General features: G+C 36.1%; 1 protein-coding gene across 7 annotated transcripts in view; it reads left to right on the top strand.

The window, feature by feature from the left end:
- The window catches only part of UBE2E3 (ubiquitin conjugating enzyme E2 E3), a 111,766-nt gene extending 96,799 nt beyond the window's left edge, over nucleotides 1–14,967 (top strand). For all 7 annotated transcript variants that reach the window (XM_089329055.1, XM_070070507.2, XM_089329057.1 and 4 more), the window contains 3 exons: nucleotides 8,009–8,141; nucleotides 12,273–12,420; nucleotides 14,329–14,967. In XM_089329055.1, the coding sequence (XP_089185181.1) occupies nucleotides 8,009–8,141; nucleotides 12,273–12,420; nucleotides 14,329–14,426 (379 nt within the window). In that variant the 3' untranslated portion in view covers nucleotides 14,427–14,967. The remainder of the gene's footprint in view (nucleotides 1–8,008; nucleotides 8,142–12,272; nucleotides 12,421–14,328) is intronic.
- The last annotated feature ends 352 nt before the right edge of the window (nucleotides 14,968–15,319 follow it).

Below are 15,319 nucleotides of genomic sequence, written 5' to 3'. Positions count from 1 at the left end.
ATGAGCAGAAAATGCAGAGTTCATATGTATTTCTGACCCCATACACTTAAAGCCAGGTTTCCCCTACTACAACAGTACATTTTTGTGGTTGAACCTACATTGCATTTATCATTATCACCCAGATGTCAGTTTCTATCAGTGTTCATTCACTCTTGGTGTTGTCCATTTTATGGGTTTTGGCCAGTGTATAATGATGTATATCCATCGCTGGCTTACTGTCTCCAACAGTTTCCCTGCCTTAAAGATGCTTTGTTTTGTTTATCCCCTCCTCCCCCACCCTATGCCTACCACCAATCTTTTTATTTTCTGCATTGTTTTAATTTTCCAGAATGTCATATAGTTGAAATTATACAGTGCATAGTCTTTTCAAATTGGTTTTTTTTGTTTGACAATACACAGTTAGCTTCCTCCATGTCTTCTGTGACTTAATAGTTCATTTCTTTTTAACACTGAATAATATTCCAGCAACTGGCTATACCACAGATTTACCTACTGAAGAGCATCTTGTTTACTTCTAGGTTTTGGAAATTGTGACAAAAGCTGCTGTGAACATCTGTGTGCAAATTTTTGTGTGGAACTAAGTTTTTAGTTCTTTTGGGTAAATACCAAGGAATGTGATTGTTGGATCATGTGATTAGTTAGGTTTAGCTTTATAAAAAACTATTAAATTTTGTCTTCAGAAGTGGATCCTACGTGCAAAAAATCCTGACATTTCACATTCCCTGTGCTAGTCCCACTCCAGACAGCGGTGGTTGTGAGTTGGTATTGCTCCATGTCATTTCTAGCATTTGGTATTGTCACTGTTTTGGATTTGAGCTCTTCAGCAGGTGTGTAATGGTATGCCATTGTTTTAATTTACATTTCCCTATTGACATTACTTTGAACATCTTTCCGTATGGTTACGTACCTGTCACCTGTGTCTCTTTGTGACGTGTCCAGAATTTTTGCCAATTGTATAACTAATTTTTCTGGGATGGGCATTATGCTTTGAGTTAAGACACTGCCTGGGACACCCAAGTCTCATCAAAGTGCCTGGGATTGAGTACTGCCTCTGCTTCTGATCCAGGTCCCTGCTAACATGCACCCTGGGAAGCAGCAGATGAGGGTTCAAGTTGGGTTCCTACCACCCATGTGAGAGACTCAGTTGGAGTTTCTGGCTTCTAGCTTTGACCTGGCTGGGGTCTGGCTGTTGAATGCATTTGGGGAGTGAACCAGTAGGTGGAAGATATTCCTTGCCCACCTCTCTGCCTTTCAAATAAATAAGTAAATTGAGTTACTGATTTTGTTGTTGTTGTTGAGTTTGAAGAGTACTTAGTATATTTTGGATACCAGTTCTGTATTAGATTTGTTGTATACATGTATTTTCTCTTGGTCTGTGGTTTGTCTTCTCATTCTCTTGATGTAATCTTATCAGTTATATCCTTTATGGATTATGATTTTGATGTTATATTTAAAGATGGTACCATGCTTCAAGGTCATCTAAGCTTTCTTTTATGTTATTTTCCAGGAGTGTTAAAATTTTTTTGTTTGCATTTGGGTCTGATCCATATTGAATTAATTTTGGAGAAAGGTTTAAGGTCTGTCAAGATTCAGTTTTTTTGCAGGTGCATGTTATTCTTGCACCACTTATTGACAAAGTTTTCTTTGTTCCATTGTATTGCTTTTGTTTCTTTGTCAAAGATCAGTGGGCTGCATTTAAATATGTCTATTTCTAGGTTCTCTGTTCTTTTCCCTTGGTCTGTCTGTTTTCACCAGTATCTCACGGTCTTGATTTCTGCATGTTTATACTAAGTGCTGCAGTTGAGTCTTCCCAACTTTGTTCTCTCCTCAGTGTTGAGTTAGGTATTATGGGTCTTTAGACATTCCATATAAACTTTAGAATCAGTTTATTGATATACACAAAATAACTTGCTTGGATTTTTGATTGGATGTAATTGCACTGAATCTATAGGATGAAGTAAGAAGAAGTGACATTGTCACAAATTGATTCTTCTTATTCGCAGATATGGATTATTTGTCTGTTTATCTAGTTGTTTGTATTTTTAGCATGCATTTTATGACTGTGTGGAACTTTAAAATTCAGTTGAGTTGAATAAGTCCATTGAAATTACTACATCAGTATGGCATGTTAATTCGACCCTTCCATTTTTGCAGTCATAAAAGTAAACTCATTCTTCAATAACAAACATAGGAATATTCAATTTAACAGTGTAAAATGTAGTGCTCACCATGACATCATGTTTTTCACAATTATGTCATCTTAAATCGTTACATGATTTCTCTGTATTAATTTATAATTTATTCCGATCATTTTTAGATAGGATTTTTCTTTGTTCTTGGGATAAAAGAACATGCATACGGTATTTACTATAAGCCTTTTCATCTGGCTTAGTGCAGGGTTAAACAGTTGCCTGTGTAAAAGCAATGTGTTAGAAATAGTGTATTGCAAAATGATTCCATTATTAAATTAAGGATTTGAGGGTTCTTAGAATTATTCCAGTGCTGCAAAAGGATATTGTTTATTACCTTCGCCATAAAAGTTGAATTAGTATTCAAGAATTGAGGAACCAGATTTTGCTAAGATTAGTCTTGAAGCTGTTATTGTTTGACATAGTGTCACCTGTTAGCAGTAAGAGCTGCTCATAACAGAAAATTCATTGGTGTCACTTTGTATCACTCTATCTATATCTGTACTTTCTACCTGCTTTTTATTTCTATTGGTTTGATAAGAATGCATATGGGAAACATTGTATTTAAAGAGGAAAAATGAGAATTTCAAAGGGAAAACAGTAGTCTAAAGATGTTTCTCATTTGCTAAATATTTAAATAAGAGGTCAAATTTCTGGTTATGAGTTTATTCACCTTTCTTTGGGAGATTAGCTCACATTGAAGTTTTAGTAAACTAAATCCCTGTTGATATTATATCTGCTGTTTTATAACTTGAGCCAGAACAGGAATGAATTATTTTGTATTGTCCTTGAAGTAAATCACTGAGTAAATTAACCCTTCCTTACGAAGCAAGTATAAGAAATAATTTTATTCTTCCATTTTTGTCACCACTGCTAGTAAACTTGCAGTATTTGATATTCTCTTCCTGTCCCCTCTGCTGATCCCATCACTCTTTGATCACTTTAATTATTAAGTTATATCTCACAGTAGACAAATAGGATTGTGTCAACTCAGGTGCTTCTGCTCAGCCAAGAAAACAATGAAGAGTGAAGACAGAGCTGACAAAATGGGAGAAAATATTGGCGAACTATTTATCTGACTAGGGATTGATATCCAAACTATATAAGAAACTTTAAAACTTCAAGAGCAAAATCTAACCTGATTTAGATGGTCAAATAGAAGCCAGTGTTGTGGTGCAGTGAGATAAACCACAAGCTGTGACACTGGCATCCCATTTGAGCCCAGTAATGCACCTGGGGAAGCATCCAAAACAAGTCTCGAGTGCTTGAGACCTGTATGGAGTTACTAGTTTCTGGCTTTGGCCTGGGCGTGTGCACGTTCTCCCTCTGTGTGTGTGTGTCTGTCTGTCTGTGTGTCTGTGTGTGTGTGTCTCTCTCTCTGTAACTCTGCCTTTCAGATCAAAATCCTTTTCTTAAAAAAGTCAAATAATAGATATTTCTCAAAAGAAATACAGTTACCAACAAAGTATATGAAAAATACTGAAGATCACTAGCCATCAGTGAAATGCAACTCAAAACCACAATGAGATATCATCTCATTGCAGTTATGGCTGTAATCAGAAAAGCAAAGAGGAAGAAATGCTGGTGAGGAATCAGACTAGGGAATCCTTATATACTTTTGGTGGGAATGTAAATGAATACAGTCTTGGAGAACTATAGGGAGATTCCTCACAAAACTACAAATATGTCTACCATATAATCCACGCATCCCCTCTGCTGTTAGACAGGAAATTTCTGTCTAATAAACTCCTGTGTTTATTGCAGCACTGTTAACAGTAGCCAAGCAATGGAAACAACCTAAGTGTCCACCAATTGATGAATGGATAAAGAAATTGTGCTATGTGTACACAATGGAGTTATTAGCCATAAAGAATGAAATCCTGTCATTTGCAGCAATATGGTTGGAATCTGAGTGAAATAAACCAGGCAGACTGATATTGCCTGTTGTCAAGCATGTGGAAGATAAAAAAAAATGGACTATCAGGAAGAGACTAGAATAGTGATCACTAGAGGCTGGGAAGGGTAGAGAAAGGTTGGATAACAGGTTCAAAAACAGTTTGATAGGAGGAATAACTTATGGTGTTCTCTAGCACAGTTGAGTTGATTAGTTTAGAACAGCATGTTAGATACTTTATGAAGAACTAGTAATCAAGCACAAAGAATTGATAAGGATAAAGAAATGCTGTTTATTCCAATTTGATTGTTACACATTGTGTACATGTATTATTACCCTGTACTCCATAAATAATTACAATTACTTTTTGTCAAAAAGAAAAAAATACATATTAAAAAATGCACCTCATTTTCTGATCATAAAATGCCCAGTTCACATCTGTATCTTCATGGAGCTTAAATTCTTGTTGGATGACAGATGATAAGTAAAGCGTGGGGCTCTGTGATATGCTAAAGAATGGTAAATGCTATGAGGAAGAAAAATGGAGCATATGAAATATGTGGAGATCATTTGTGGTATTAGAGTCACCAGGAAGGGCCATACTGAGACGGTGACTTTTGGGTCAAGACCTGCAGAAATTATGCAAGCAAGCAAACGCACACGCAAAAAACCAGGTGGTTTTCTAGGAGAATAGTTTTCCAGGCAGAGATACAAACGATGTAGCTGCACTGAGGTCAGAATAAACATGGTACAACCAGCCCAGGAATGGAGAGTGTAAGAGGTGAGGGGGTTGTGGTGTGGAAAAGTATACAGGGTCTTGTCGTTTATAAGACTTTGACTTCAATACAACCAAGAAGGTTTTGACCAGAGTTACATACTGTGCTTTACTTTTTAGCTGTTATTCTTCCTGATTGTCATATTGAGAACCACACGTGGTTTGGGGATTGGGTGAGAGGTGGAAGAAGGCAGGCAGTTGTGACTAACCACGTAGAGGATGCTGGTGTTTTCAGTCAAGGCTGGGCCAGCGCCAGTGGGGAGAAGCAGTACTTTGAATATGTTTTTCGGGTAGAAACAGTAGAATTTTGTGGTATACTGTATCAGAGCTCAAAGAAGGTGATCAAAGATGAGACTTTTGCTCTGAGGAACTAGAAAAAGGAAGTTAGCTGAAAAAAGGATTGTAGGAGTTGGACTATCAGGAACTTGATTTAAATTGGAGGCACTATTCAACTTTATTATATTCAAATATTGTATTTCAAAATAAAGACTTAGAATTTAGATACGTAGTTCCAGAATTCAGAAATCTAGGTTAGAGATACCCTTCCTGTATCTTGATTTCTCCACATGTAAAGGGGTTGGGGGTTGATATCAGCCTGATATTTTCAGTCTACAAATCTGTGATCCATTAAAATACAGTAATCCCAACTTAACCTTCTATCCAAGCATTATACCAAGAAGCAATTATATCTCTGAGGCAGTGTGGTTTACCTGGAAAACAGCTCCCCTCCCAGGCTCATTTATAAATAAATATTTGCAAAATTTGATTGGAGATCAGAAGGAATAGTCCTGAAATTAGAAGAGGAACTACAGCAAAACCATTGAGGAAAATACAGACTAGTTTACTTGCTTTGTTCAAATTCTGTGTCATTTTGTAGCTCTGAGGCATACATTAAGTTCCCTCATCTAAAAGTAGTAATATAATAATAGTACCCTCTTCCTTGGTTTGTTGAAATTCAGTGAGTTATGAATGCACCTTGGTGCTTTAAACAATTCTTGGTTTATGGTACAAATGGAGTGAAATGTAGCTAACTTCATTATTGTTGTTACTCTTACTGGTGCGTTATATATGGTTCAGAAGCATTTAAACTGTTTGTTTTATACTATTGGTCCTTAATTTTGGGTGTTTTTAATTCTAGTGATATTCTCTTAGTGAACATACCTGATTCTCAAATGATGACTTAACAATGAACCCGAACTATAATTAGTTGCAGTTCCTATAGTGTTTCTTAAAATTTATGAAATACTATTTCTTTTCAAAATTTTTTTCCTAAATAGAACAAAATGCTAAGTTTTATTTGTGCATATATTTCCCTTAAAGATTATTGAAACAATTTGTAACCATTCTTAACACATCATCAAGTTTATAGACTTTTTTATAGGAAGCATTTTTCAGAAAACATATTTGATTATTGATAGCATTATTTACTTTCCTGAAGTTTTACATTTTATGTTCTTATGTTTAAATAATTAACAATAGTTAAATCATTTTAACCAACACCCTATTGTTAATTAACATATGGTTGCCTTATCAATGCTGGTTTGAACCTGTTTTAAATAGAACCTGAGATCATTTCTAAACTGATGATCACTTTAACAGAAGAAAACCTTTATACATATGTGTCTCCGGAAAGCCAGGGAGTTTATGATGTAAAGGTTAGAAAGAAAAATGGAAGTCTGTCAGGTATATTTGAAGAGGGTTTATGGAGTATTAGGGTTTCCTACTAAGTAATTGTGAATTTAGATTTTACTTGAACTGAATCTTTTGTTTGCATTTTATAAATGAAGTGCTGATGTTGAGCACAATTCATCAAAATGTAACTGGAGCTTAGTAGCACCTAGGACTCAGATCTTGGTTTCTAATCACATTTTCACTCAAAGAAATTAGGGCTCCTTGGAGAACAGGCTGATAACCAGACTGAAAGCCTAGAATTCCTGTTATGCCAGAAAAGGTGGTACTTAGAAAATGTGGTGACATGTCAGAAGGATTAGAGCCTTTTTAAAAGGGTTCCCTGTGGCCATTCTGATCCACCAGAGTAACTAATGCCACAGTAAATTATATAAAGGATTGGGAAAAAATAGGAACCCAGGAGGCAAACTAGGAACACACAGAAGAGTGTGTTGCTTACATTCTAACAAGGTGCAGTTGGGTGATGTGTGTAAGAAGTACTGGAGCTGAGAAATCATGATTAGTAGAGTTAAAGAATCACAAATAGGTGTTAGATACAGGAGAGAAGCTTTAATAAGTAAGACATTTCCATGATCTTAATGTGTTTGCCCAGAGATTGCTTCTAAGTTGCAAGGAAAAGATGACTAAGTAGTAGGAAAATTGGACCGTGCTTGTCTAGATGAAGAAACCTAACATCACCAGTGAGCAAGAGGTTGGTTGATATCTTGTGCTTCTGGATGTGATAACCCTGTGGAGGACACATCATTTATGTACTGTTTCAGCTAGAAATTCATGACTTGAAATTAGTGAGGGGGAAACAGCTTCAAGTGATGATCATTCAGTTCTGTTTTGAAGAACTGTATCCTGTAAAAATGTTAATGTTAGAAATGTCAGAAAAGGCTGAGAGAACCCTATCAACAGAGACTGTGGACATAGGATATAACATGTTCCAAAGACCGGAACTTGTGTCTTGGAAAAAAATACTTTTGATTCAGTTAACAACATTATGCAGATAGTATTGTGTTACCAAATTTCTTGAAAAGATAAATGCATTGTGATTTATGGGAGACTGCTTTTAGGAAATGTACACTTAAGTGTTTATGGGGAAAGGACCGTGATGTATGCAAGCATGCTCCTAAATGATTCAGGAACAGGTGCATTTGCGTGTCTGTGTGTGTATGTGCGTGTGCGTGTGTGTTCTGAAGAGAGAGGAGCAAATGGGGCCTCACGCTAACAGAAGGAGATTGTGGGTAAAGTGTTCTTTGTACTTTTGTTGTAATTTTTCTGTAAGTTTGAGATATTTTAAAATAGGTTTTTATACATATGCCTGAGCACATTAGGGCTTATTGCTTTTTTTTTTTTTAATACTTAATCTCATTCTTTGTTGCTCTTACCAATTTACCTTTAATACTTTACTGGTTTTAAGATGTTAGCATGTATATTTGCAGATGTATATATTGATTTTTAATTTCTTTTAAATAGTGCTGGGCCTAAAGGAGATAACATTTATGAGTGGAGATCAACTATACTTGGTCCACCAGGTTCTGTATATGAAGGTGGTGTGTTTTTTCTGGATATCACATTTTCATCAGATTATCCATTTAAACCACCAAAGGTAAGAACATATAAGTATATTCTTTAATATTCATTCTTCTCTGAAATCATTAATTCTAGGACTTGCTTGTATTCTGGTTGCATTTTATTTCATTATTTTTCATGAATTTATGTGGAATCTCACATGAAAGAATTTTAAAACTGAAAGTAATTGAGTCTTACAAATAATTTTGTGATCAACAGAAGGAAGGTGAATTGTTAATTGTAAATAAAACTATACTTTGCATATCAGTGAGGCAGATACATTTTGAACTTCTGAGGGAAAATATTCGGTGAACCTTCTCTAAGAAACATACTGGGACAAAAAACTGACAGTTTGCAGAAATGAGAGTTTAGTGTGAGTTTTATGCGAAATCCTTCATAGATAAGCAAAAACCTGGGAAACTACAACAGATACACAGGAAACTAGTAATGTGGCTGCGTGGGTATGACCTTGTACTGGAAGTGGAGGATGACCGGGGGTGGTTTCTGCCTGTTAGTGCTTCATTCACTTGAAATATGAATTACATGGCTAACAAAGAGAAGCATTAAGTTGTGCCTTGTCATAACTGTCAGTTTACCAGACTTAAACGTAACATAATTAGTTTACAAAACTTAAACAAGACACTCATGTGAATGGCTTCCTTCCTTTTACCTGTCAAGCTATATAAAAAAAAAAAAAAATGCCAGAACGAAATCAGAACACAATTGTACTTTTATTCCAGAGACGTTCAACATGCCAGGGGGAAAAGTGTGTTAGCAAGCCTATAGCCCTTAGCTGCTACATTATTCCTCTTATGCCCTATACTATTTAAGGTTTATGTAGAGGGGGAAGCATTTGACACAGTTGTAAAGATGCTGCGTGGTACGCCCACATCGCATTTTGGAGTGGCTGGGTTTGTCTCAGCTCCACTTTCAACTTTCTTGCTAATGTACACCCTCAGAAACAGAAGATGATGGCCCAAGTACTTGGGTCCCTGCTACCCGTGTTGGAGATCTGGATTGATTTCCAGACTCCTGGGATAAGATTGGGCAAGCCCCAGCTATTGTGGATATTTAGGGAGTGAACTAGCAGATTGAAAATCACTCTGCCTATGTGTGTGTGTCTCTGTCTTCCAAATAAATAAAATCTTTTAAAATTACAATTTATGTAGCAACTTGATGCATGTGTGTGTAATATATATAATAAATATTACGTAAAGATTTAAGAAAGATTCTGTCTCAGGAAAGCATTATATAATAAGGTAACAACAGTGCCACCTAGTGGTATTTACCTCAAGTTGCAGATGCCAAGGTCTGGATCCCCTACAAATATTTACTGTCAGTTACAGTTACCAGATTATTTTTGGAGTGTTTTTCTATGTGTTCCATCAGAATCTAAGATCTCAGCCGGCGCCGTGGCTCAATAGGCTAATCCTCCACCTTGCGGCGCCGGCAAACCGGGTTCTAGTCCCGGTTGGGGCGCCGGATTCTGTCCCGGTTGCCCCTCTTCCAGGCCAGCTCTCTGCTATGGCCAGGGAGTGCAGTGGAGGATGGCCCAGGTGCTTGGGCCCTGCACCCCATGGGAGACCAGGAAAAGCACCTGGCTCCTGGCTCCTGCCAGGATCAGCGCAGTGCGCCGGCTGCAGCGGCGGCCATTGGAGGGTGAACCAGCGGCAAAGGAAGACCTTTCTCTCTCTCTGTCTCTCTCTCACTGTCCACTCTGCCTGTCAAAAAAAAAAAAAAGAATCTAAGATCTTGAAGTTAATATATTTTTTACTGTTTCCAGGTCTATAGAATCCATCTTGCTGAATCAATTAAAAGGGCGAAACCCTAATTTGATTAACACCTTTAAATGTTAGTATAATGCTAAAAGTACTCTGTATTACAGGAAAACAAATGAAATTTTAGAAATACCTTATAACTGTATTTATAAGTAGTGATAACTCTGCCTAGTGTTCCATATTAGAATTGCTTTAAACATGTTAGCAAAACTAGGGGAAAAAAGCAAGATTTATTTTATACAGAATTATAACACTGTTAACATTTGTCCTATCAACTTAATGGAAAATGGGTTGACTAACATGGGTTTCAAACAGTTGTTCTGTGTGTGATTTATCATTTTGATTAATGCAGTTCTTTTCAAATTCAGCTTATTAATTTTTGAAATTATAATTTAATTTTCTAATTCTTTAATTTCTGTTTACTCCTCTTGCTAAGATAACTTATGTAGAATTAGGCATCACTAAGTTCTAAAAAAATGTTGGACATTTGAAACAAACGAAGTTTCTGCTATTAACTTGTTGGAACAATTATTTCTGTTTAGTTCCTGTTTTTTGAAGTTAAAAGTTGAACTTGTTGAATGATAAATATGTAATTCTCTTCTGTTCATGAATAGTATTTTTGTTCTCTAGTTATTAAGAGCTGAACATTTTCAAAATATTAATTTTATTTGTAAACCACTGTGTCTCTATTGAGTGTCAATAACCTGAATATACATTATTCCTCATTTTATAGAGCAGCACTAATAGAATTATAATAGAGACTATAGATAGAAGTTTAAATGTTCAGGTAGGCACAGTTAAAAATGGAAAAAGAGACCATAAACTTATATTTTTATTTACTTACTTTGAGAGATAAGAGAACAAGTTCCCATATGTTGGCTCCCTCTCCCAAATGCTCACAACTAGGTGTGGGCCAAGCTGAAGTTAGGACCTGGGAACTCAATGTCCCCTGCGGATGGCAGGGACCCACCCACATCAGCCGCCCCCTACTGCCTTCCAGGGTACACGACATCAGAAAGCTAGAACCTAAAATGGAGCCAGGACACTAAACCAGGCACTTAAATACTGGATGCAGGTTTCTTCAGTGGTATTTTTACTGCTAGGTCAAACAAGTACCCCTAAAATTAATAATAATTTGTTTTGGTTAGCCAAGTACCAAAACACTGTCATTTTCACATAAGTACAGTATTATTTCTGATGCCTTTTACATCATCTTTTTGCCACCAAGTTTTTGAAATCTGATTTTATACTTTGATGCTTTGGGTAGCCCCAGTTCAAAAGTTGTGTATTCACACATATGTAGTTAGTTGGTTTTGTATTGGACAGAGCAGTTCTAGAGGCTCCGCCTCTTCCCACACTGAACCAGTAAGCTATTCCTGTCTTTCCGTCCTCACCTTTCAACTACTGCCCCCTTTTCAGAAAGATACGTCTGAGAAATTTTAGTATTTTCTTTCAGATTCCATTTCAGAGCTCACAGTTCAGTGTTAACTTCCTAAAGGTCAGAAATTGTCTTTTTTTCCCCTCTGCAATCCCAAATTATGAACCACTCAATTAGTGTTTGTATTTGTTTTGAAACTTGCCAGTATTTGTTCCTACCTTTTCTCACGTACCTCAGCATTATGTCAGTTTCCTTTACCTAGTAGTAAAGACTGCTAATTTTAATGTTTTACTCAAAAAGAAAACAAAACAAAACACAGTGTACCAACCGTGGGAATGAAAAATTGAGAACTAGAAAGACAGGTAGTATAAATGGTATCACTGACCTTTTTAAAAAAAGAAAAAAATTTTTTTTGAAAGAGTTACACAGAGAAAGAGAGAGAGAGGTCTTCTGTCCTCTGGTTCACTCCCCAAATGGCCGGGAGCCAGGAGCTTCTTCCAGGTCTCCCATGCTGCTGCAGGGGCCAAGGACTTGGGCCATTTTCCACTGCTTTCCCAGGCATAGCAGAGAGCTGGATCAGAAGTGGAGCAGCCGGGCCTCGAAACGGCGCCCATATGGGATGCCAGCATGACAGGTGATGGCTTTACTCCACAGCACCAGCCCCATTACCAAACTTTATCTAAATCCTTCTCCAGTATTTTTCTGCCAAGAAACAAATATAACTTCCGTGCTTATAAAAAAATTCTTCCACCAGTTTCTCTTACCCTGGGTGCCAAAACATTTCTGTTCTCCCTCGTTGTTCCCTCTTTGCCAGGTAAAAACAGAAAATAATCTTTCAACTGATTCAAATAAGCCCATTTAATTTTTGCAATTAAACCTAATATGAGTTTCAGTTAAATTATTTGCTGTTCAGTATTGTTTGTGGTTTTGTACCTTTCATTTTTTTCTGGTGAGAATTTTGGTTGGTAAAAAGCATTCATTTTCTTCCTGTTTTTAATGTGATTGTACATAGGTTACTTTCCGCACCAGAATCTATCACTGCAACATCAACAGTCAGGGAGTCATCTGTTTGGACATCCTTAAAGACAACTGGAGTCCTGCTTTGACTATTTCAAAGGTTTTGCTGTCTATTTGTTCCCTTTTGACAGACTGCAACCCTGGTAAGCAATTTTTGTAAACACATATAATAAAGCCACAAAAACTAGTATATTTTCTTCAATAGCTTAAATGTGGATAAAGAAGTAAATGCTCTTGGTAGAAATAAATCAGCATAAAACATGTTGTGAGGAACTCATCAAACCTATTTCAGTTAGACTAGCCCAGAAGTTTCTCAATAACTTCTCTCATTTTATTAATGTCATGCTGCTCTATAATAGTTTTCTTAACATCCTTCATGAAATCTAGGTATGGAATCTACATTTTAAATTAGATAGCTGTACTTCTGATAAGAGTAAAGCAATATCTTTTTTTTTCTTTTTTTTTTAATTGCTTTTTAAGATTGATTGATTGATTTGAAAGGCAGAGTTGCTGAGAGAGGGAGAGGCAGAGAGATCTTCAATCCACTGGTTCACTCCTCAAATGCTTCAGTGGCTGCTGGCATGTCTGGCTGCAGACGGGAGCCTGGAACTCCATCTGGGTTTCCCACATAGGCAGCAGGAGCCCATGTACTTTTGCCGTCTTCTACTGCCTTCCCAGGCACATTAGCAGGAAAGTAGACCAGCTGGGACTTGAACCTGTGCTCTTATGAGATGCTGGTATCACAGTCAGTGGCCCAACCCTCTGTGCCACAACACTGGCCCCAGTGCCTCTCTTTCTTTATCTTTGCATGCAGCCGTATACTTGAAGACAAAAAACGAAGGGTTTCTTGCTCTTCCTTAACTTTTAGGACTAATTAAAATTGGCTATATTAGATGTAATATTAATGGATGCTAAATTTATGGCAGATGGAAGTTGATGATTATATAAATTAAAATAAAATCATCAGTGTATAGTCCATAACTTCTTTAGGAATATCTAACAGCCAGATAGGAGCTTTAACATAGGTAGCTAACTTCATAAACTGGTGTTTGGACCTGGAATTTCCTGTAAGTTCTCTTACTATGTGGTCATTTTTCAAGGAGCTGACATACTTTTCTAAAAACATAATAGTAAGGTCTGTTTCCATTACCTGTGGCTTGGTAGTTACACGTACGCAATAGATAGATATTCATTGTGCTATCCTTTATTAAAGAAAAAGATTGGAAATAACCTGAATGTCTACAAATAGAAGTTATTCCTATTAAAAAGAATAAAGCCGTTAGATATGAAGTGATAAGGAATGATCTTTAAGATATTAAGCGTAAATCAAGGTACCAGAGAAATATATATAAGAAATAATATTCTAAATGCTTTTAAATGCACATAATGTATCTGAAAGAAATATTGTAAATGAGTAACAGTTATTTGCCAGGGAGAGAATCTTCAGAGTATTTGGATCACGAAGGAAGAGAACTTTATATTTTTACAGGCTATTTGGTATATTTCAGTTATTTTACCACATGGACATCCTTTATCTTTTTGAAAATAAGTTCAAAATAAAACTCAGATTCAGTTTCTAGTTCAGAAGTCTATGAAAATGAAATGTCAAGTTTTCTAGTGGAGATATGAGTAGTGATTAAAGATCACTGCACAGAATAAGAGAAACATTTCATTTAGCATTGTAGATTCAAGTTTATCTCAAAATTTTTTTAATGTATAAAATAAGGACAGAATTACAACCACCTAGCACACTCTGATTATTGAATAAAATGTGAGGATTACAAAGAAATCTTTGTATTTTAAAGGCTTACATCTTTTATAAAAAATAAATTCTATTAACTCAAAATTCATTTTTTAACCAAAGGGGCCTTCCTAATTTAAGTAATAGACTATGTAAATGATCATGTTGCTTTAAACGTTTTTCTTTTGAAAACCTAGCTATTGAATTTCAAGGTGCTGCTAAAATAAAAATGTTTTAGTTGAATAGAATATCAGAACTGTACCTTAAAGATACCACATAATATCTTTTAATGTTGTTTCCACTTTTCCAGCGGATCCTCTGGTTGGAAGCATAGCCACTCAGTATTTGACCAACAGAGCAGAACATGACAGGATAGCCAGACAGTGGACCAAGAGATACGCAACATAATTCACATAATTTGTATGCAGTGTGAAGGAGCAGAAGGCATCTTCTCACTGTGCTGCAAATCTTTATAGCCTTTACAATACGGACTTCTGTGTATATGTTATACTGATTCTACTCTCTGCTTTTATCCTTTGGAGACTGGGAGACTCCCCAAAAAGGTAAATGCTCTCAAGAGTAGAACTTTGTAGCTGTAGATTAGTTATGTTTAAAATGCCTACTTGCAAGTCTTGCTTCTTTGGGATATCAAAATGTATTTTGTGATGTACTAAGGATACTGGTCCTGAAGTCTACCAAATATTATAGTGCATTTTAGCCTAATTCATTATCTGTATGAAGTTATAAAAGTAGCTGTAGATGACTAGGAATTATGTCATTTGTATTAAACCCAGATCTATTTCTGAGTATGTGGTTCATGCTGTTGTGAAAAATGTTTTACCTTTTACCTTTGTCAGTTTGTAATGAGAGGATTTCCTTTTACCCTTTGTAGCTCAGAGAGCACCTGATGTATCATCTCAAACACAATAAACATGCTCCTGAAGGCGTAGTTTCCTGTCGTAATATTCTTAGTCAGTCTTGTTAGAAGGTGTGTCAGAGATGATTGTTGATGAAATAAAAATGTGGGTATGAAGATTGACTACTAAGGACTAGTAAAAATAAGTGAATTATTAAATTGAAAACATTAAAATCATTAAATGTGTATAGAGTTTTTCCTTTAAGTCTTGGAGAATACAATGAGCGTAAATATACAGAACTGGACTTTAAATCATTGGTTTCAGAAACACATAAAGGTTTAATTTGATGATGATAGTATTTAAGTGAAAAAGAAGATAAAATTCAGGCTTGCTTAGGAATCTGGTAATGCCTTCTAGAAAAATTTGGTGATTTCTCTCCACCAT

This window comes from Oryctolagus cuniculus, chromosome 3 (assembly GCF_051225735.1).
Source record: "Oryctolagus cuniculus isolate XC-2025 breed Fujian yellow rabbit chromosome 3, ASM5122573v1, whole genome shotgun sequence".
NCBI classification, from domain to species: Eukaryota; Metazoa; Chordata; class Mammalia; order Lagomorpha; family Leporidae; genus Oryctolagus; species Oryctolagus cuniculus.
Note: the sequence above shows the minus strand (reverse complement) of the source record. Positions and strands in the feature narration are given on the sequence as shown.